Source organism: Desarmillaria tabescens, assembly GCF_030435595.1.
Source record: "Desarmillaria tabescens strain CCBAS 213 chromosome Unknown EV420scaffold_9, whole genome shotgun sequence".
NCBI lineage: Eukaryota > Fungi > Basidiomycota > Agaricomycetes > Agaricales > Physalacriaceae > Desarmillaria > Desarmillaria tabescens.
The window spans coordinates 914,532-935,243 of NW_026848308.1; the positions used below are offsets into that span (position 1 = coordinate 914,532).

General features: G+C 48.0%; 7 protein-coding genes across 7 annotated transcripts; 2 read left to right on the forward strand and 5 right to left on the reverse strand.

Annotated features, from left to right (window-relative positions):
• The first annotated feature begins 824 nt into the window (after positions 1-824).
• Positions 825-3,730, forward strand: EV420DRAFT_1525163 (cytochrome P450). Its single transcript, XM_060472365.1, has 15 exons — positions 825-1,086; positions 1,135-1,172; positions 1,224-1,283; positions 1,338-1,473; positions 1,535-1,632; positions 1,698-1,803; positions 1,854-1,926; positions 1,984-2,213; positions 2,267-2,333; positions 2,385-2,583; positions 2,634-2,800; positions 2,852-2,953; positions 3,008-3,055; positions 3,111-3,570; positions 3,654-3,730. The coding sequence occupies exons 1-14, from the start codon at positions 963-965 to the stop codon at positions 3,286-3,288; spliced, it is 1,626 nt and encodes a 541-aa protein (XP_060334103.1). The 5' UTR covers positions 825-962; the 3' UTR covers positions 3,289-3,570; positions 3,654-3,730.
• A 1,100-nt stretch (positions 3,731-4,830) lies between these two features.
• EV420DRAFT_1525173 (uncharacterized protein) lies at positions 4,831-6,994 on the forward strand. The gene is made up of 5 exons (XM_060472366.1): positions 4,831-4,964; positions 5,020-5,090; positions 5,143-5,307; positions 5,363-5,413; positions 5,466-6,994. The coding sequence occupies exons 2-5, from the start codon at positions 5,043-5,045 to the stop codon at positions 6,735-6,737; spliced, it is 1,536 nt and encodes a 511-aa protein (XP_060334104.1). The 5' UTR covers positions 4,831-4,964; positions 5,020-5,042; the 3' UTR covers positions 6,738-6,994.
• Positions 6,995-7,363: 369 nt separating this feature from the next.
• On the reverse strand, positions 7,364-10,539 carry EV420DRAFT_1639711 (glycosyl transferase family group 2-domain-containing protein; the record flags this gene model as incomplete). Its single annotated transcript, XM_060477007.1, has 9 exons — positions 7,364-7,402; positions 7,455-7,752; positions 7,811-8,048; positions 8,102-8,214; positions 8,266-8,288; positions 8,340-8,765; positions 8,818-9,607; positions 9,670-9,692; positions 9,745-10,539. 9 exons carry the CDS (start codon positions 10,537-10,539, stop codon positions 7,364-7,366), a joined length of 2,745 nt encoding a protein of 914 aa, XP_060334105.1.
• Positions 10,540-12,077: 1,538 nt separating this feature from the next.
• EV420DRAFT_1525189 (uncharacterized protein) lies at positions 12,078-13,297 on the reverse strand. Its single transcript, XM_060472367.1, has 2 exons — positions 13,221-13,297; positions 12,078-13,166 (listed from the first exon to the last, which is right to left on the reverse strand). The coding sequence occupies exon 2, from the start codon at positions 12,950-12,952 to the stop codon at positions 12,245-12,247; it is 708 nt and encodes a 235-aa protein (XP_060334106.1). The 5' UTR covers positions 12,953-13,166; positions 13,221-13,297; the 3' UTR covers positions 12,078-12,244.
• A 646-nt stretch (positions 13,298-13,943) lies between these two features.
• Positions 13,944-16,058, reverse strand: EV420DRAFT_1191084 (uncharacterized protein). Its single transcript, XM_060466294.1, has 2 exons — positions 14,246-16,058; positions 13,944-14,194 (listed from the first exon to the last, which is right to left on the reverse strand). The coding sequence occupies exon 1, from the start codon at positions 15,729-15,731 to the stop codon at positions 14,250-14,252; it is 1,482 nt and encodes a 493-aa protein (XP_060334107.1). The 5' UTR covers positions 15,732-16,058; the 3' UTR covers positions 13,944-14,194; positions 14,246-14,249.
• A 986-nt stretch (positions 16,059-17,044) lies between these two features.
• On the reverse strand, positions 17,045-17,375 carry EV420DRAFT_1525197 (uncharacterized protein). The gene has a single exon (XM_060472368.1). The coding sequence runs from the start codon at positions 17,324-17,326 to the stop codon at positions 17,078-17,080; it is 249 nt and encodes an 82-aa protein (XP_060334108.1). The 5' UTR covers positions 17,327-17,375; the 3' UTR covers positions 17,045-17,077.
• Positions 17,376-18,646, reverse strand: EV420DRAFT_1745885 (uncharacterized protein). Its single transcript, XM_060480153.1, has 3 exons — positions 18,442-18,646; positions 17,881-18,390; positions 17,376-17,831 (listed from the first exon to the last, which is right to left on the reverse strand). Exons 1-3 carry the CDS (start codon positions 18,485-18,487, stop codon positions 17,608-17,610), a joined length of 780 nt encoding a protein of 259 aa, XP_060334109.1. The 5' UTR covers positions 18,488-18,646; the 3' UTR covers positions 17,376-17,607.
• Between the last annotated feature and the right edge of the window lie 2,066 nt (positions 18,647-20,712).

Below are 20,712 nucleotides of genomic sequence, written 5' to 3' on the forward strand. Positions count from 1 at the left end.
CATATATATGTTGTCGCTCTTATACGATATGTATACTGTAGCTCGTATCATGCTTTCCATGTTTGCTGTCCACTGTACTATAATGTTGTTCGACCACTTATCAGTTTCTCATTTTGATTTTCTATCGTGTTTTTATTAGGAAACCAGTAATAGTCCACGCGAGTATATCAGTTCTCACAAAAGTCTATATCTGGAGACCTCACAGATCGCGTCTCATACACTCACTACAACCTTGACAGTCCTACCGTAGTCGTGTATGTAGTCTGTCTACAAGTGACTATTTGTGACCCTTGAATGGAGATTCGGCACTGGCATCTAGTCGGAGTTCCAATTTCTGCAACCACGAGCGAAACCCTGGCAGGCTACAGAGAGACCTTGATCGGCAAGGTAATCACCTGCTCAGTTCTTCTCCGAGCTCCTCACGGTTTTGTACGTTGCTGTCACCTGGGTTTGACATTCCCATGGATTTGTCCGCATTTCTCTGTTCACTTGAACTCTTTGCTGGACTTCAAATCATAGGCACCACCGATGCCCTCACTTGTCAAGTAAGTAATTGAACATCCCGAACCTTTATTTAAAGGCATCTCTTGCGATTGAATCCAATCATAGTTCTTGTGTCAGCGCATTTGACGTTCAAGTCTTCTATTGTTCGGTAACACGGTTCGTTGACAAGAATAGGCATTACTGTACAATTCATTTCACCCAGCGCAGTCCAGTGCAGATGTCATAACATCGGAGTCGCTTCGTATTGTTACTACCTAATTCCTCTATCGCAGGCTTCGTGGCTTAGAGAGCATTGCCATAGTGGGCCTTTTCTCGTAATTTTTTGCGGATACCCAACCCACGCTTCATGCATTCATTGCTGACTCGATTCACAACGGGATGGCTTCGATCCGGTGATCGGTTACCGAACCGCTATATATTGTGTGTGCAGTGTAGCCTTGAAGGCCTAAGTCCTAATCATGGCACTGCTCCTCACTCTGTCGTCTTTCTGTTTGCTCACCGCAGTGTACCTTGTATACAAGCGACTTAAACACATATCGATTGCGACTGTTCCTGGACCGCAATGGAAGTCTTGGCTTTACGGTACGTTTTCCCTACCGTATTCACTGGCTGTTTCTTAGCTTCGAATAGGAAACTTGCCAGAATTGGTCAAAGGCGAAGCAGGAGAAGTAATTTGATCAATCCCAGCTAACCTCGTTTGTGATTTACTCTGCACTTAGAGCGACTTCAAATGGCAAGCGCAGTATGGCGACGTCATCCGACTCCGAGCACCTTTGGGAGTAAGCGATCTTCCTTTGACCACTCAGGCAGTTGTTAATGGTATTATCGTGTAGGAGGATCGTCTCCTTGTCTCCGATCCCAAAGCCCTTCAGCATATTTATCAGACTAGCGGCTACAGATATATCAAACCCCCAGGTCGTAAGGAGATTGGACGGCTGCTTAATGGGACCGGAATTCTCTTTGCTGAAGGTCTGCCGTCAAAATTTGCGGTCTCTGCGTGCTAATGTATTTGCCTATTTGGTTTGCTCAGGCGAGGACCATAAGAGACATCGTAAAGTTCTCCTACCAGGTTTTGGAGGACCCGAAGCGAAATTCTACGTACCGGTGTTTTTCACGTGTGCTGGGAAGGTAAATATGTATAATATTATATTGTGGTACAAATTGCTGAACATTCCGGATCCGTTTGTTTGAAGATGGCGTCAAAGTGGAAGGAAATGATCTCCACGACTGATGAACAGTCTGCCGTTATTGACGTTCCTTCCTGGACATCGCGTGCAACATTGGATGCGATTGGCGAAGGTACGTTACCTACGCTCACGTTTGTTTTTCCCGCCCAACAACAGTCCTAGCCGCATTCGATTATCAGTTTGGAGCCCTCGACCACTCGTCCAAACCTCTGACTGTCGCATACACAAACATGCTGTTAGCTTTCTTCAATTTTTGCTTACCCATTATTCTAATGACGAATCGACTTTCCAGGTTTGATACTTTTGGCGTACCTACCAACAATGTTACCCTATCGTTGTGTCTAATGGATTGGCTGCCTAGATGGTTTGTACGACTTATGGTTGAGAAGGCACCGATCAAACGACTGGAGCACCTCAGACTGTCCCATGACTTGACCCGCCAGGTTGCAAAACAGTTGCTGAATGAAAAATACGAAGCTCTTGCTGCGGACAAACCTAAGAGGGATATCATGAGTTTGTTAGGTATGCTTCCTCCTTTCGGCTTGCTTCTTTTCATGGGCTCAATCTGTACCTAGTGAAGGCAAATGTTTCGGAAAACCCAAAGACGCGACTTAGTGAGGAAGAGTTGCTCGGTCAGATGAAGTACGTACCATATCCGAATCCGAGCATCATCACTGATCTTACAACTCGCAGCACTATCATGTTTGCCGGCCACGAAACGACTGCCAACACGCTCTCCTGGACATTTTTCGAACTTGCGAGACACCCCGAAGTACAAGACCAGCTAAGGACTGAGATCAGGGAGAAAGAAAGAGTAATTTTTGCTCGGGGTGATACTGAGTTCTCCGTGCAGGACCTGGATAGTATGCCTTATCTGACTGCTGTGGTAAAGGTCAGTAGCTTATAGTCCTTTTCTATGATCATGGACTCAACGTTTCATAGGAGGTGCTTCGATTCCATCCCATCATTTATAATATATCCAGAATGGCAGCTCAAGACGACGTTATCCCTTTGAATAAGCCCGTGACTTTGACGACAGGAAAGGTAGTGAAAGAGATACCCATATCGAAGGGCACGTTTGTCATCGCGTCGATCGCAAGCTATAATAGGTAGGAGCTACTCGTGAGGTGCGTTGTGATATTTGCTAAATATATGAAAAGGAACAAGAGTGTGTGGGGAGAAGATGCACACGTCTTCGATCCTGCGCGGTGGTTCCGAAGCAATATGAGTAAGGAAGTACCTGTTGGTGTCTACGGGAACTTGTGCGTTTTATCTTCGACTTGAAGCTGGATACTATGCTAAATTTCCTGTGATAGGTTCAGTTTTTCTGGAGGACTCAGGTCTTGTATCGGTTGGCGATTTGCGTACGCGACGCACGTTCATAATCTCTTTGGTTGGACTAACTGTGAAAATTCATAGTGTCCTTGAACTCCACGCATTTATTGTGGAAGTTGTCAACAACGTTGAATTTTCTTTGACCAAGCAATCCGAGCGGATTAGGAGGGAGCCTTGCGGTGTAATGGCACCTACTGTGGAGGGTGAGGTGGAGAAAGGTTCTCAACTTCCACTGAGGGTAGCGGTTGCCTCTCGCGACTGAAATTCGAGCTCTGTATGAAAGAGCTGTATGTATTTTTACTATTCACGCGCTGAATTTCTTTGTCAAGGCCCGGAGGGTCGGTGTTCTCACATGTCAATAATAGCTTTTTGGACATTGCAGCACGAATGCTAGGTGTAATCTCAGATAAAGAAGTACTCACTGTTTGTCCCATTCTGGCGCATGCTCAGGTTGAACAGTGAAATTGCACCTTGGACGGTGCTGTACGATGATCAGGGTTATCGCTGACTGTTGTAGAATCGGTCTCGCTCGTTCCAAGCTAGTAAAATGGAAAGCCAATTCTATTTCGCCCTCCAGCTCTATAACTCGTTATCCTATTTTTAGCTTTCTTGGCTTACGCGTCGACTCTTGCTTTGTTCCGTCACCTCCGCGTGCACGTCCCTCATTACGCGTCCTATGCTGCGTCTTGGTCTGCCACTGCCGCTCGTACGTGTCCTGATTTTTTCCCCTTGTCTCATGAGTCCAGTTTTTTGTATCGGTTCGGGAAGCGAAGCGTATCAATCTCAAACGTTTCTATCGTCTATTGATACCACAATTTTAGTACGAAGCACGCAGGTGACACGCTGTTCATATTTATACTCTACCGTGCCGATGCAAGCTACATACAGATGCATATACGACTATATTCCTGTACTCGGTTTTGATGGTGCGCTAACAAACTCGGAACGTCGTATATTGGTCACTCAAGTCATGATGACGCTTAGATCTGGTGACTGACTGATGGCATACCCCGACATACCCCGACCGCTATATATTCTATGCGTATTCTGCTAGTAATCTTCAGATAATTGGATGTCTATCATCACATCAATCGCCGGCTGTAATAGGTGGGAACCCTGGTGACACGCGTCGTGAATCGTGAATCTACTAATATGCGAACGAAAAGGAATGAGAATGCGTGGGGATAAGATGCCCACGTATTTGATCCTGCAAGCTGGTTCCGAGGAAGTGTGAGCAAGGAGGTATCGGTCGGTGTGCCATACGGTAACCTGTGCGTTCTATTTATTTGAAGCTAGATACTAAGCCAATTTCCCTCGATAGATTTAGTTTTGTATCGGCTGGCGATTTACATACGTGATGTGGAATTCATCATCCCTTTGGTAGCGCTAACCACGAATATCCATAGTGACCGTGGAAGTTAATAATTTTGAACATTCCCTGACTAAAGAATCCGAGCGGATTCGGAGGGAGCGTTCTTTTCTGAAGACACCAACTGTAGAAGGGGAAGTAGAGAAAAGTCCTCAACTGTCATTGCTAGATAAATATGATGATGATGAGAGTAGCGATAGCCTCTCGTGAGTCGCGACTGATTGAACTATATGTAATTTGATACAGAAAGGGCGCACAAAACACTTCACTTATTGTCACGCGCTTAATTTCTTGTAAGGCCCATACTGGTTGGGGGTTTTCACAAGTTACTGGCGGCTCTTTGAGTTGTTGTTGGAAAAGTCGTTTGAAATCAAAGCCGGCATGAACGCGTCTTTCGGACCGGGTGGGTGTCCGAGTAACGCGTGACCGCGGCCGAACCAACTCAACCATAATCATCCAACTCGACCTACAGTTGCCGATGGCTAGCGCTGAGCGCTGAGCATTGACTCCAGACTTGATTCTCGATTTATTGTAAATCCTAAGTTTGAGTGGAATGCCAATGATGAAAGGTACTTGTCACTTCGAGTATTACTTTGATGTTGGTCTCACGTTGCCTAAATGCAGTCGAATAAACAGCGCGAGCACCAATGTCGCCTTTACATTCCTCGAGCTCCCCTTCATTTTTATACACAACGGTATTGCCTCGATTTGGTTCTACCGACGGGTTGAGCTCAGGCCATGTTTTAGGACTACGCGCCTGCGCCACGGATCGGACCAACGATGGACGAACCAATATCAACAAACCTTACCACCGAGCCAGGTTTTCCTTTAGGAGACTATGGATTATTTGAAGAAGAGACACCATGGGATGATAAGAGTCAGGAAGAAGTTGCATTCCTTGTTCAGCCTCAGGTACCTTGTTGTTGAATTCTGTGATATGATGCTAGAGCAATCTTGCTTCGAACAGGACAAGTCATCATCACCGTTGCCGGTTAAAACGTCTACAGATAAGCCTGCTGTATGCGTCCTTCTGCAACTGTACTCGATATCGCATTCTCATCTTGCACCAGATATCGGTCTCGTTCAATGAAAATGTTGACCTTTCGCCTATTCCAATGTCTAAATTCCAACGCGCACGCGCAAATTTCGCTCCAGAAATGTCGTATTTGGCACTCCTCGAGTCACGCCTTGGATTTTTCCCTCCTTCAAAAGGTCGTCGGGTCTGCATGTCTCATATCAGCGTCCCACCTTTGCCTCACGATAAATCCGAATACAGAACATTGCGTTTTCCCAATCGTGCAAGTTCAAATTTTGCGAAAGCCAAGAGTCCCGGAAAATCCAAAGCCGGCCTCATCCAACGGCACGAGCACATTCGAGCCACGTATCAAGCAGATGGGGCAATGCTTGTGAACAAGCCCTTCAGCGGTAGCCTAAGTCCATTGGCAACCAAACCTCGACGGGGTCCAAGCCACAGTTCTGATGACGCCGCTACCCGGCGGAGTAAAAGTCAAGAATTCGAAGTGATACCATCACCCAGAAAACGGCGTCGACTCTCAATCGACAGCATGGGATCGTTCCCTCCTAAAAAGAAACCAAAGAGGTATCAAGTACGGGAGGTGCGCCCGAGGAGTTCAGATGTCGACGAGAAGGCGAGTGTCACCGAGGATTCCGATAACTACTCTACGCAGGATGACGAGTATGTCACTGACTCTGAGGTCGTGTCTGTAAATTTGCGTCCCAGGACCCGCTCGACATGCCGACATAATTCCGAATCGGATCGTATGGAGTGGCACGACACCAGATCTGGCTTGGAACTGGATGTCGATATCCAGCCCACCGCGACGCCTCCGCCACCTCTCATGTCTGCAAAGGCTAGAGGCAAGCAAAAAGCTATACCCATCCATCATGAAAAGGACTCGCTTTCTCCCCAACCCCATATCGACGTTGATTTCAGCAATGATATGCACCTCGAAGACAATCATTACAGCGATCCCCATACCGTAGTCTCTCCCTCTGCACCTGACAGCTATGCCAACGGCCCCACTTCACCGCCACATTCTGCATCCCCTTCTGAGGAACACCTACTTGATTCCTTCCCGGATCTTTCTTTCTTCGAGAAGTATGCGCCTCTACAAAAACACTCTCTTCCCAATTTTTGGTTTCAAGGATGCTCTATCCCGCACGGCCAGACGCTCGATCCGTCACTTTTAGGTGGTCTTGGGTTTACGGACCTCCATGACCTAATGTCGCCTTCGCCATTACGGTTGGGTTCTCCTGGAGCCGGTGTGCCATTGCCACAGCCTTTACCGGATTACCGACCTGGCAGAGATATATCCCGTTAACCCTTACCACCTCTACAGCATCCTATTGTGCCAGGAAATCAGCTATTACTGAAGCGGTCGGACGCGAATGAAAACAGGGCTTTCCCGCTCGTAGGAGGTTAAGCAAGTGGTAGAAGAACCTGCAACCAAATTGGCCTAATTCGTTACAAAATGTCCCCCGATGTTGTATATCTCCTTCGTTACCTTGTAGGTCAGCATTACCTACAACGAACGTTCATCCAGTCAGTCACCTTAAACGAACATCCTCCAATCCTCCTGATGTAAAAAAGATGCATCAATTTTTGTCCGTACGATTGCAGAGGAAAGGTAGAATAAGATGTCCTCTTTTATGGAGAAATAAATACATAACCGAGATGTATGGGTATGGTGAATAGCAAGACAGTGACGATAGCTTGAAATGGTATCAGCAAAGCATGTATGTAAGAAGGGTTCGTGTCTATCAGTAATAGAGCGTCACAGCCAATGTAAGATATAAACAGAGGAATGATGGATACAATGTTGAGTGAATGAGTTGTTCTAATGAGTGTGCTTGCACAGTAACCGAGTCCAACATAAACCAAAGTGAAGTGAAAGCAGTAATAAGCCAATAAGGCAGAAATTGATGGGACGAGTCCAAAGCTTGTCCATCAATATGAGAACACCATCAACCACGGGTTGAGGACGATCTAAAATGGCGATGGTGAGCTTCAATCTGGAAAGTCATGTATGAATACTAACCGGGAAAAGTATATGACAGCCTGCAGCCACGCCTAACGGGAAGATCACAGCCCACGCAGAGCCATCAACCCTCCAACCTAGAGGTACTAACGACGTGCTGAGAATGATCATCCCTACGATAAGAAGGAAGCTGACGATAAGCGGGAACCAGAACCGCTTAGCAATCTTCGGAATCTCCTTGAAGAAATTTGACCTCTGGACCTCCTTAATGGTGGCGCTCCACGTAATGTTGTACGAGAACAGATGCGCAAGGAGAGCTTGAGATACTGGGATTGATAGGCCACCAAAGAAGAAGAAACTGGACGTAAGATGGTGAGCGATTGAGGAGGAGATGAAGAAGACGATAAGAAACGTACAAGAATGGAACCCACATCACATTCTCGAGGAACCCCTTGACTAACGGTTTATGGCCTAGTCGATACTCGAGAAGAGTGTAACCAACGTTTCCAGAACCGAAGAATACGACTGTTGTCGCTAACCAGACCTCGAAGGAATGCATGTAGAAACCATCCACAGGAAACTGGAATCCAAGAAGGGCATAGTTGATAATACCGATAGTGACGGAGGCAGCGATACCATAGTAAGAAAACATGTCTGCAATAAGGATTAATGAATTATTATTATTAGGGAAATGAAGCAGGACGTACACGCCATCACAGAGATCTTGTAATGGATGGGAGCTTTACACCACATAAATCGGTTAATTTGATGTGCAATCGGACCCTTCTTAAACCATTGAACCAATGGATTGAAGAGAAGCCTAAAATGAAAACGTTAGTCATAAGTACACCAACGATCAGGCTTGACTCACTCATTACAGCCATAAGCGTATTTCTGTAAGAAACATCAGGACCAGAACTTGAAAATGAGCGGAGATTAACACACCTGCCAGCGATTTAATTCATCATCCACCGTCAACGAGACACCCTCCTTGAAACCTCCATTGGAGTACGTCGCCCACCGAATATCATAGCCCCTCATTAACAGCCTCAACGCCATATCGAAATCTTCGGAAACGTTGGATTCACTCCATATCCTCTCCTCGCCCGTGGCTTTCGCAACTTTGTCGTCTGGATCAACGAATGCCGCGTCCTGTAAGGCCTTCCACCTGAGGAAAGCATTATGCCCAACGAAAGGCGCCACTTCTCCGTTAGCGCAGGCCATGGATATACACCTATTAATCCGCCGTGTGAAGTACGCGATACCGTTCTCAAAATAGTGGTTGGCGACCTGCATGACGTCACTTTCATGCTGGATAATGGCAACGTTGGGGCAGGCTGCCATTTCCCGCGCGGCATCTCGTAAACAATCCTGAGGGATATCACCAATAAGCTTTAATGAAAGGTTGATAAGAAATTTTTACCTCGGGAACAACCGTGTCACTGTCAACTAGCAAAATGATTTCACCGATACGCATTCCCTTTCCGAATGCTGCCCAGGGTCGGAATCGGGAGCCGCTCTCTTCGTACACCTGTTCCATCGCCATTTGGAGCGCCATCTCCTCTGTATCCTCGTCGCCCTCCATATCCAGCATCCGTGACATATCATCGCCGTCTTTTCCCATATACTGCATCCCATATGTGCCTCCGTGAGTGCCAAGGTGGGCATTGCTACCGAATTCCGACATTGCTTGACTCGTTGCCGCCGAGGCTCGACGATAATGCGCCTGTGGCGGTCGGTTCGCCATCAAGTGATCCAGATGATTCTCGACCTTGAGGGATAGGCTCAAGCCATAGTTCATGTTACTGGCCTTCTTGAAACGACCAGCTCGCAGGAAGGGAGCTCCCCTATGGTCCTTAAGACCTTTCTCAACATCGCCAGTTTCTTCGGTGTAACCATGTCGAGGACGGGCAACCCAAGCGATACCGTGCGTGGCGTAATACGCTATCCGCTCGTCCCGATCGGCCATAGAAATGAGCCGAAGACCATCGTCGTTAACGAAGATGCTGGATGTTCCACCTTGGCGCGCGTACGTCCGCATGGCGCGTTTTATGGAATTGAACGAGGGGTCAAGTACGGAGTCGAGGTTCTCCTTGTAGACTGGCATTTGGATAGTGATATGAGGCAAGCGGTTATCGATGTCATCGTTAGGGAGAGGAGGGATAGCAGAATAATATTTGCTATTCATGTGGTAGTGAGCTATAGGTCCGATCCTTTAAAACGTTCATCCAATGTCAGGACATATACGAGAAGAGCATAATAGTATAAAACTCACGCCATGGTAACGTTTTGGACAATCTGGATAGTAAAGAACAACGAGACACAGAAGAGAAGCGGGAGGATCGCAAACAAGGACGAACCGCATATAGGTGCTGTCGAGAAGCGACTCCGTCAGGAGAGTCTTGATACCATTCCCCATGAAGATCAAGGCCAATGCTGCAGCGAGACCGTTGTAAAACGGAGCATAGAGCTTCGCATCCCGAATCTCTGCTTTCGGAGCAGACATGCCAACCTTTTTCCCATACCAATTCCGCTTGACCTTGCTCTTGAGGATAGGGGAGGGTTCGACGAGGCTGTGGTTGGAAAGAGATGGGGAAGCGCTACCATGACCGGTGACAGAAATCGATCCCTCTCTAGGAAGAATGGACCCGGCAGATATGGAAGATGGTGCTCCGGGACGAGATCGCCACAATAGCTTTATGAGTCGGTCTTCAAAGTCCTGACAGGTAGGTATGATGGTGTCGAGGGAAGAGGTGAAAACGACAAGGACACGCTCGTCCCGAATGAAGGCGGCACACTGCTCCTTGTCGGCCTGTGGCAGCTGGAGCATCGTGTCGATGATCTGAATGCGGGTATTGTTGTCCACATAGATGCTCGTCGCGTCGGGAGGTACATCTGCAAGTGCAGCATGAACAGCGGCGCTGCGAACCTTGACTGCAACGACAGGATTGAGTTTCTGTACAGCAGCCTCGAAAGGCTCTAGGTAGATGTTTTCATAGGGAAAAACGCGGAACTCTGGCGGTGAGTCGTTTACGCGTAGGGCGACACCTGAGGTAAGGCTCTCTTCCTGGGGACGAAACCATGCGTCGCCCTGCGTTTGCTTGAAGATGTGGTGAAGGAGAGCGTCCCACCTGTCGTAGTCCATGGCCAAGGAAGACGGTGGGAGAGAATCTTCTTACGAGCAGACGCATCGTGGTGATAAGAGAAAACCAGGCCGATCGGGTGACTGGGGTCCATGGCAACGTCATAGGTTACCAAATCCTCTCGAATTCGAAAAATTCAGACGGGAATACCCACACTCCGTTTCACAACACCAGGGTCAGGAGTGGCTGACATCCAAGGCCCCCATCCTTGAGCCACCAGAGGGGTTATCGGTATTGAAAAATAGGATTGGCGATAGGCCCTCGGATAGCCTGGGAAGAATTGGGACTGTCAGCGGAGAAAAGACGCAACTTCGTCTTCGAACTTCGAACTAATTTCCTGCCGCTTCTGGTGCGCAGTGTGACAGCAACAGGCGCTACTGGACGATGAATCGCTAGGGGTACAAAGTGTACTCCCGGACTAGACGGCTTGATCCTCAGCCCTGCAAAAAGCAAGCAATTCGTCTCAATTTTGCCACCCTTTTTTTCCGGTGTTTTTCAATTCCTGACTGCGTGAGTGAGCTATGAACTGTAACCGCCCATCACCGGCCTCACGGTCAACATTACTTTGCAGTGCATGATGAATGCTAAATACGTACTCCTCTTGCAAGTTGCAACCAACCATGACAGGCAGCTGCCGCCATGTTGCCGTTCGTCACTCTTCCAAGCTTCATGAAATGCCTTCTATTGTTATCGCTAGGAGTTCTTATCGCTTGCGAAGATCGTGGAGGGATCACGTCGGAACCGTAAGTGGACTCAGAATCTGAGGAGCCGTCGGTCAATGATGGCCATGGATAGGCTTTTACAGCATCAGCCTCGATGATAGCGAAAACGGAAAAGTAACGGTCGCCTCAACTCCGCCTTATGACATATAAGTGGGCAGAACCCGTCCGGCGATACGTGTATCGCTAAATCGTGAGAGAGTTCTGACATCTATGGGGAACAGCCGTCTCGAGTGTCAAGTACGAAATGCGTATCCATGCTGCGTTGTTGTTTAACCGAGGGCTGTGCTCTGACAGGCTTTCGAGCTTCACTGACGGTCTGCCAAGACCTCGGATTCGTATGTGCGTCACACAAAGCATTCTTCTGCCAGCAGATATTAGTGATGGTGGTTAGAAGCTAAAGAAGGAAAGCAGCGCTGCACTACCTTTCCGTTCCCATCACGGCGACGTACGAGGTTTTGGAAATCAGATACTATGAAATGATATTGAAAAGCTGGCAGAGGCGCAGCATGCCGTTGTCTGACGGTGATTTCGGAGGGAGCAGCGACCCGGCTCCCGACTATATGCGAGTATATGCGCATCCAGAAAATCGAATGATGATGTGGCGGGAAGGAAAGCGCAAATTGGCACCGTGCACAGCATTAGCACTCGACGCGAAGGGCACATGATATTCACGTGCCAAAGGTTCTCACGTTGATGTATCCTTGTAGGTCCGCCGCCAATCTGTCCGGCTTGCTAGCCAGCTCTTCGCGTTCCTGATCGATCTTAACCCCCTCAAGCAAGTAGCAACTGAATGCGGCAAGCTTAAGCTTTTCTAGAGCACTTTTAAGACCGCCAGCAAGCTCAGGTCCCAGTCGAATAAAAAGTCATATTTGATAGAAACTTACAATGTCATAGAGACATAAGACATAACGAGTACATGGAGATATACGCATCCTGAAACTTTTGGAACAACATAATACCCATTTTGACTTCCGGCTCAAGTCATTTACGGCGCACACATCTTTACCACCCATGTATCAGCACAATCCTTATCCCCCGGCAGCAACCTTGCTTTCTCGAACGTCTCGTCCCGGTCAAGGCCCTTCAAACAGGTATTCTCTCCCAACCAGTCTATCCTCTTCATCTTCTTGCTAGATCCATGCCCCTCAGCCTCGATCCTCTTCTTCGCAGCCTTCTCGACAGTCGCCCGGAGCTTCTTATCGCACACGATGATTCCCCATTCCGAATCCATAATATCCTCCTGCATCGCTGCATGCAGCGCATCCCATATGGCCTCAACAGTAATCGGCAGCGTCGACTTGATATCAATGGTCCACGGGAAATCCTGCGAGACGAGGCGCATAATCATCACCGGCGATATCGTAGCCGGGACCTGCGCATTCGTATAATACGCATTGGCTGCTATTGACGAATGGGCCTTCTTCCTCAAATCATACCGAAGGAGCGTGGTATCCACAGCGAGAATGGGGTGCAAAGTCGCGTGCTTGCTCCGGCCCTTCCAAGGTGCTGGGGGGAAGGGGTGGCGGTAAGCTTGATTCTGAATTCGAAGAAGAGAAGTAAGACACGCACTAGGTCCCAAATCCTGCGCGTACGCACTGGCCCCGGCCCACGGAGTTTGTTGGAACGGGACCCCTGCGCCGCCGTAGATATTGTTCCCTGCGGGGTTAAATCCTGGCCAGCCCCAGTTGTTCATGACCGCTCGTGCGAATGGCTTGTCAGAAGGTCGATTCTTGATAAATGCTTATGAGCGAGCTGAGGCGATGTCTTGATCAGGTGCTTATCGATGCGTTGCGATAATGCTGTGATTCAAATTCCGCGGGCGCTTGCCGTTGTAACCCTGCGTATCAGTCGGGCGCGCCTATTGAAAGTGTTCCATCCATCCATTTCGTGGCAGACGTGATGCTCATCTACTATAGAAATGTAGAAGCTTGATAAGACCACATTACGCGCGTTGAACCCACAAGCACAGGTAAGGACAGCTTTTCACATCGATGTGGGCTGAGGGCATGGGCTGTACAGGCATTGTGACTGATTTATACGGCATGCTACAGCGGTGGGAAATGAGTCACTTTGACTCGAAGATCAACGAATGATACATACATAACGCGAAATTTTCTAGGACCTTACACAGCGCCCTCGGACTTTTTATGCTTTATGTTCGGGACCTCCAAATGCTAATTACATGTCGTAGGACAAGTAGCTTGTATGTAACTCCCTGAATAAGTGTAGATCCTACTTTTCCGGGTGCCTTGGTCGGTGCTATAGTAACACTATCCAGAGCCCTTATTTGATCTAGCTGGAGCTCGGAGTTGCCACACGTACGGGAGTAGTGGACCCCAAGAGCACTCTGACTCTCGCGGACCCGAGTTAATCATGACTAGGCTTCTGAAGAATTGTTCGAAGATAAAAAAGTGAGGGGATTTCATCATATCATGTCATTGTATGATGCGCGCCAGTGAGTGATTCGCACGGCAACGGATATAGTAGTCGGTGTCTCTGTCAGAGAATTACACGCCGCCACAATCTTGGGCGAAAAGAAAGAAGGAAGGAAGGAAGTAGAAAAGAGAATTTGTTCTAATCAGTGAAACAGGAAAGTGCGGGAGAACCATCGGTATGATCGTGTCGGGGGCACGATGCTCGTAAAGCGCCCTAGGACCTTTTAGAAGTTTACAGAATGATAAGAGACCATTGAATGCAAGATAGTGGCTTTCTATATTGTTGTTGTCCTTTACGTTGTCTCTCCAGCCGGGAAAAGTTGACCAGTGGGTAAAGACTCGTATTGAGAAGGTGGACCGCGAGCCATCTGATTTCCGATGTCAAGCACCGTATGCGCCCCACATCCACCTTCATTATCGCTGCAAGAATAAGCTGATGATGTCTACACATTATCGTAGCCTGTACGTAGATGGTGATCGCGCTGAAACAGCTTGTCAATCTAACGGGACTAAGGTAAATGAAGAGAAGGAAAGTGCTCATGGTAACTTACCTCGCTATCTCGACCCGATACTCCAATATACGAAAGAAGAGAGCTCCAAACCATCAGTATCACAGTCTTTAAGCTCAGAGGCAACTATATGCGCTCGATCCTCTATGTCACCAAGGGTGTCCGGGACGCCAGCCTTCCACGCGACACTGACAGATCTTAACTGAGCATAGCCATCTGCCGATGCGCACCTCGACTTGACCATTTTAATAAAATTCGCCGGTTCGAATCCCCATGCGCCATTGATATGAAGTGTATGCAGTTTTGGAAACGCTGGCGGGGTCTTGTCAATGGCTGTGGGCTTACGAAGAATCGTGTTGGTGATTGTGTCGTTGCCCACATTTGCGAGGTGCAGTTCTTCGAGGGTTGGCAGTCGGATAAAGAGACTGCGCATGTCGTATGATGTCATGCGAACATCGTATAGTGTGAGCGAGGTCAGCAAGCACTCGGAGCGCTCAAGTAATCCGAGAAAGGATCTCATGATATCTTGGTTAGGCATGGTGTGGCCGTGTGTACTGTCGGCGCACTCGACGACCAGTTGACTCAATGATGGCATGTCCAATCTGTCAAGGAGTGCAGAGAAGTTTCCAAAGTGATTGATCGACGTGGATAACTTCAAAGAACGAAGACTTGGTGCAGTTGAAGGACTGGTTATGCCTGGAGAGACTGGGGATAGGAGGGATATCTGTAGCTCGAGGTCTTCGATAGTTGTCGCTATGTTCAAAACCTCCAAGATGTCTTCGAACGCCGTGTAATGATGAAATTGCACTTCAAGACGATTGATAATCTTGAGATGCTTGATGGCACGCCAAGGAATGGATAGCTGGTGAATGCGTGCGTAGGCATCCAGAAGCTCCAAACGTTGTAAATTTTCGGCGTCGCGGAAGGTATTCTCGAATGGATTAGGGAAAACCAAGTGAGGAGTTACAGAAATATCAGTGGAAAGGATCGATAGAGAGTGAAGAGAGACCAAAAATGAGCTAAGTGGATGGAAACGAGGGACGGAGGCATGGGAAACACTGAGATGCATTGTTTGAATCTTGGAAGCGAAGGGGATTAAAGACACAATGAGATGCGAAGAAACAACAGCACCGTCTTGAGGCTGATGAATGAAAATGGATAGAGGGTGGTTTTGGGCACGCTGCAGCTGTCGGCCCAGACGTATTACTTCCCTGTATCCACGATCAAAAAGACTCGCATCTCGTATGATGACGTGCGACCAAATCCTCGCATACGATAACAACGCTCTGCGCCACCCCTTGGAAACAAGTTCTATATCCCATAATGATGTCATCGGGGAAGAGTCAAGAAACCACATCTTATACATGGACTGGTACATCCGTGGGGGAAAGTCCACTGTCGCTAGGAAGATTTCCCGGAGAATCTCCATTGGAAGCCACCTGACGGCGCTGAGAAGCTTCCTGTGCTCTTGGATTCGCGTTTCAGTTTCTTCGCAGCGCCGAGTGAGCGTGGATATCTGGGCATTCATTCGAGTGATTTGTCCATCAGGGCATCCCTTGAACGAGTTAGCTGTGTGATCTGCTGTTGTATCTGCACGAGCTGCTGCTCCGCATCGAGAATTACACCGTTCACCGCATCAACTTCACTGGGAAGTGGTACATCGTTGGTCGATTGGAGACGCGATAGGTCGACGTTCTGGGTAACTGGAAGTGGATATATGCTATCTAAATAGCGCGCAGATGTATGATTTGGGCAGGAACAGCTGGGACGCGGTTCCCAGGCTGATTCCATGAATTCCGTTGTCCGCGATATCTTGTCCATGGTTAGCTGGAATACAACTATCCTTGCACGTTACTCACAGACCGTTTGGTCACTATTATTGAGGGACAGATAACTTGCAGTAGCCGTCACTGCCGAGGCTGGGATTGAGAGGGAGACCAGCGAGTTTTAAAACGAGTACAAAGTAACTTTTTGAGTCACTTTTCACTTTCCCTCTTATTCTCCTGCCCGATTTGGCATTGGCGCTTTCCTTCGCTTCTATCTCGCTGTTACGCATCAGCTTTTTAGCTACTATCGAATCAATGGCTTTGCCTACCAACATTAAGAGTCGCATCATGTTTGCATAATGTTTCCAACTTGCTGTCTTGTTTGGCTGGACAAGCATGTTGTATATTAACGTTACAGTCATGCGGGTGGATATGCTGGTCCATACGGAAGGAAGGAGGGAAGTAGATTTTCCTAGTCATCAGTGCTCCTGAAAATAAACGTAACGACGCCCGTACTACAGCACTTAACTTCTACGAGAGCGAACTAAACCCTATGCTCTGCTGATTTGGTCAAGTCTCATCGTGAGTACTCCCTCGCAGCATCGGTTATAGAGGTTAGAAGAGGTTAGAAAACCGGTATGCGGTCCCGAAGGTGAAGAAAATAACCTTCAACAAGATGCTATGCGTTAGACAGTCCTAAGGCACCCTTACAAAGTGGTTCGTCAAAGTGCTGCTATACTAAATGTATCTCGAGATACCTCAGGGATGGATGGACGGTGCGCATTAAAGTGCGAATAGGGGCTGCAACATTTCTCCACTGCTTTGCTCCAAGCATCAACGTACGCCGGTGCTCCATAGTTTCTGCGCAACGGTGATATTGGCTGGTGACTGAAATACGTTCAATCGTGCAGCCCGCCGCCGCATTGCTATGTCCTCCAGATTGATTTATTTCATTTTGCCGCAAAGCACTGCAGCGAAGGGGGGTTGTCGCAAAGCTTCTGTGCCATGACTCCCTCATATACTTCATTATGTTCATGTTCCTGAAAGGCTACTGTCACCACGGATTCAAATCTCGACTGTCTTGATTTGAGAGTCTGCCTAGGGGAGACTACCACACAACGTCTTCATGTTGCGATGCCCTTCCCATGTCCACCCCTATATTTATGGGTCTGATTCTTCGTTCTTTGTCTCTGCCCATGGGAAGGGTCTTCAACCCAGAATGAGTACGAATCAGGCATATATTGCGGCTTGTCAGAGTAGAACCAAAGGCACGACATGGTGGTGAAATCCTAGATAAAAGTAGTGAGAAAAACTGCGTAAACGTAGTGGTCCGAAGGCATAAAGCAAGAAATGACATAGCGGCGAGTTCATAGAAATTCGTATCCCTTCCACACTTATTTTGCGTTTGTCCTCTTCCCCGATTCAACGTTAATGTGCCCAAAAGCACTTATATAGCAACTGGATAGTATGCACTCCACTTGGGAATCTACTCGAGATAAACATGATACACTACGTCGGGTCGGTTACCCATTAGATGGGTGGCTGAAGTACAAAGTATCGTAACTTATGAGGTCCGTCCGTAGAAGAAGTATGGAACAATTAGAAAAGAGAAGAGTGAATGAATGTTGGTGGGAGTGCCTATTTCGCTTCCTCCTCAGTTTGCTTCGTATCCGCATCAGCATCAAAAATAACAGGAGCCTTTTCGTCAACATAGATGTAGGTGGGGGGTGCAACGATGATCTCCTCAGCGTTGCCGTACTGAAGGTGAGAATACTCATCGGTCTCACGCTCACCCTTGAAGGCACGGTAGGAGACAAGGGCGAGTACCCAGATCATGCGGAGAAGGACACCAATTCCGCATCCTGCAAGACAATTAGTGAAAGAAACCCAAGGCGAACAGAAAGAACATACCGAGAACAAAGGCAACAGCCCTGCCCTCCCAGGGACCGAGCATCATCAAGGCGTAGTGAAGGCGAGAGGTGAACGACTCCTGAGAGTTCAGGCGCATCCTATGGTGACGGTGGTGGCCGTGCGCAACAGGAAGGGCATTGACAACCTTCACACGGTCACCGCCCCTCGTCTTGCCCTCATCGCCGGTCTCATTGAGCTGAACAATGGTGGGTGGACCACCGATGAAAGGCATGATCCTGACCACGCCACCATGAACAGTAGTATCGGCTTTGGGGTCAGATTCGATGAGAGGCAAGCCAAGGGCCTGACGGAAAGAATTGGAGAGTTTGACAGCCTTTTCCCGGAAGCGTCTTCCTCCGCCGCAGGGTCGTCCGTGAGTTACTGCGGGCATGCTGGTCGGTACAACAGCATCTTCGTGCGCCACCCCTGGATGGCCAAAGCGAATTGCGGGAGATGCATTTCCGTCACTGCTGCCGGTGAGCATCACGACGCGCATAGGGACAGCGCTGACTTATCTGCTGTTCAGTCGTTGATATACAGCTAAAACGAACGGGAACATACCGAGACTGGCACCAGCCACAAGACAGGATATAACTGAAAGTTTCATTGGGTTCTCTGTATCAAAATTGTCCTAAGTTCGTTTGAGTGAGCTGCGACCGCCTTGAAGAACGTACAGAGGATGTATATGAGTCACAAAGGTGGAATTCGAGGATAACCAGCATCAGCGCAGCGCAGCAGGTGCCGTATGACATTTGAACTCCGCTCGGCAAAATGCGGATTTTACTCAGCTGCCGTAACGGGCTTGCTCGGCAAACGACCATGTCCAGGTCCTCGCTGCGGAAAGAGTCAAACGCACCTTCTCTGTGCTGTCGCAGTACCGATAATGGGTTACTTTGGGCGGCCCCCTTACCAACTCCATTGCCATCAGATGGTTACTTCTGCGGGGATGTCTGACTACTAGCGTCGCTCCACTATGCTGCTGACAGCCCTTTCTTCACCGCTACGTAGCGAGGGTTCTAATATACTATGACTATGTGAAATCTATTGGCTCTCGCGATCTATCATTCTACTGTTTATTGATATCTTGCATGCTTTATGCCATTCACATATCAACTTCGCACGCTGAAACTGATTTGAAACCATCTTGAGGTATTCTATTCCTGGGTACACGATCGATTTCCCAACGCATAGCATCTATCCCATTCCATTCTTCGAGTCATATATATGATGATGCCTGCCTGTCGAGTCGTGAAACAATGAATCCTTTTCACCCTACATGCTTTGTTGAAAGCCTAAGCCAGGACCGATTATACCCCTGTTTGACGAGACTCGCACCCTAACCGCCTAGATTAAGACTATTCCCTACATCTACTAGGTCCTAGAGTATATCATCAGGATTGCGCGATGTATCCCAAATCTTTGACGTAGGTCTTTTCTGTCGTCATTGACACCCAACACCTGCGAGCTCTGTGAAACGTGCTCATCAATCTCTACTGTCTCAATGTTACCAAAGCTTATTCCTCTCCCACCTGGGTATCGAGAGTATGCCGATACGCTGATAGTTCAATCTGATATTGACGGAACCTTTCTATATCCACATTGACGAGGTGTCCTTCCTCCGCAGTATGTGGCATGCTGATTTCTAACAGCATGATGGGGAAAGTTATCCCCGGATTCAACTAGTATGTTCAAAGAACCCTCAAATACCTGTACAGGTACCACCTACTATTCCCTGATCACAGAAACTCGGCTGACAACTTCGGCACCAAAACTGGTGCTCTAGTTCAATGACCTGTCGTCACCAGCATCAATACGGCTTAGCTCTTCTTTGGCGAGGAGTTTTCCAAGCACTTGATGCTGCACGATCCGGCGTGCTGCATATACAAGAACTAACAATAACGCTGATGAATTATCTCCCCCGAGTTGAATGTGGTTCCCATCGATGGAGAGGAGTAATCTACTGTATATTATCGGGTGCCCTTATGAATGTGGGTGCTGATATTGGTTCTGCCCGATATAATACCTATTTACTTGAATACACAGCATGCAAGGACTTTGGAGAGAGAATCTCATGAATGTCAACGTCGCCGACGGCATACTCGGAGTACGATGTTGCGTCCAGCTATTGCTGATTCGTCATCTAGTTCTCCGAGCTCAGCTCCAGCAAACAATTCCGCGTCTCCTCCAATCTTTAAGGCAGTTCTCCTATCTACCACTATCCAGTTGGGAATAACTTCAGTAACTGTCAAGGTACGGACGTCGGAGTCGAGTTAGGCGCTGAGTATACATAGCGCAGATTGTCGCGATTCATGATCCTCGTAGATGTTAGGAAACGACATCCGTTCAACGTTGTGAGTCCATCTTCTCCCGCCCATGTTCCATTGTATGATCACGGAGACTGCTCTTCATAATGAATCTCGTTTACAAATAATTTCTGTTCCGAGATGGCTATGGCTACAAAGTAAATTTCCCCGCGACTAAGACATAAGTATCAATATATCAACGATCCGTACTAAATGTTTATTAGACCACACTATCCATATCATATATTGGACATATCATTTAGGCTACGCCGCCTCGTTACTGGCCGGACGGGCCTCCCCAGAAAATTGTTCTAGGTACTAGGGATGATCTCCAATTGATACACTAGCTCGAAATCATGGCACACTCAACGTGCTTAGATATTATATGGCTCTCGGAGTAACTAAGGTCGCTCTACCAAGCAGCTGGGGGACCACTATGAACCATGTGTGACGTGGTAGTAGTCTAATTCATTCAAGCCTGACTTGGGATTACCAGGTTCGTTTGAGAAGGCCGATCAGGGAGCTATTT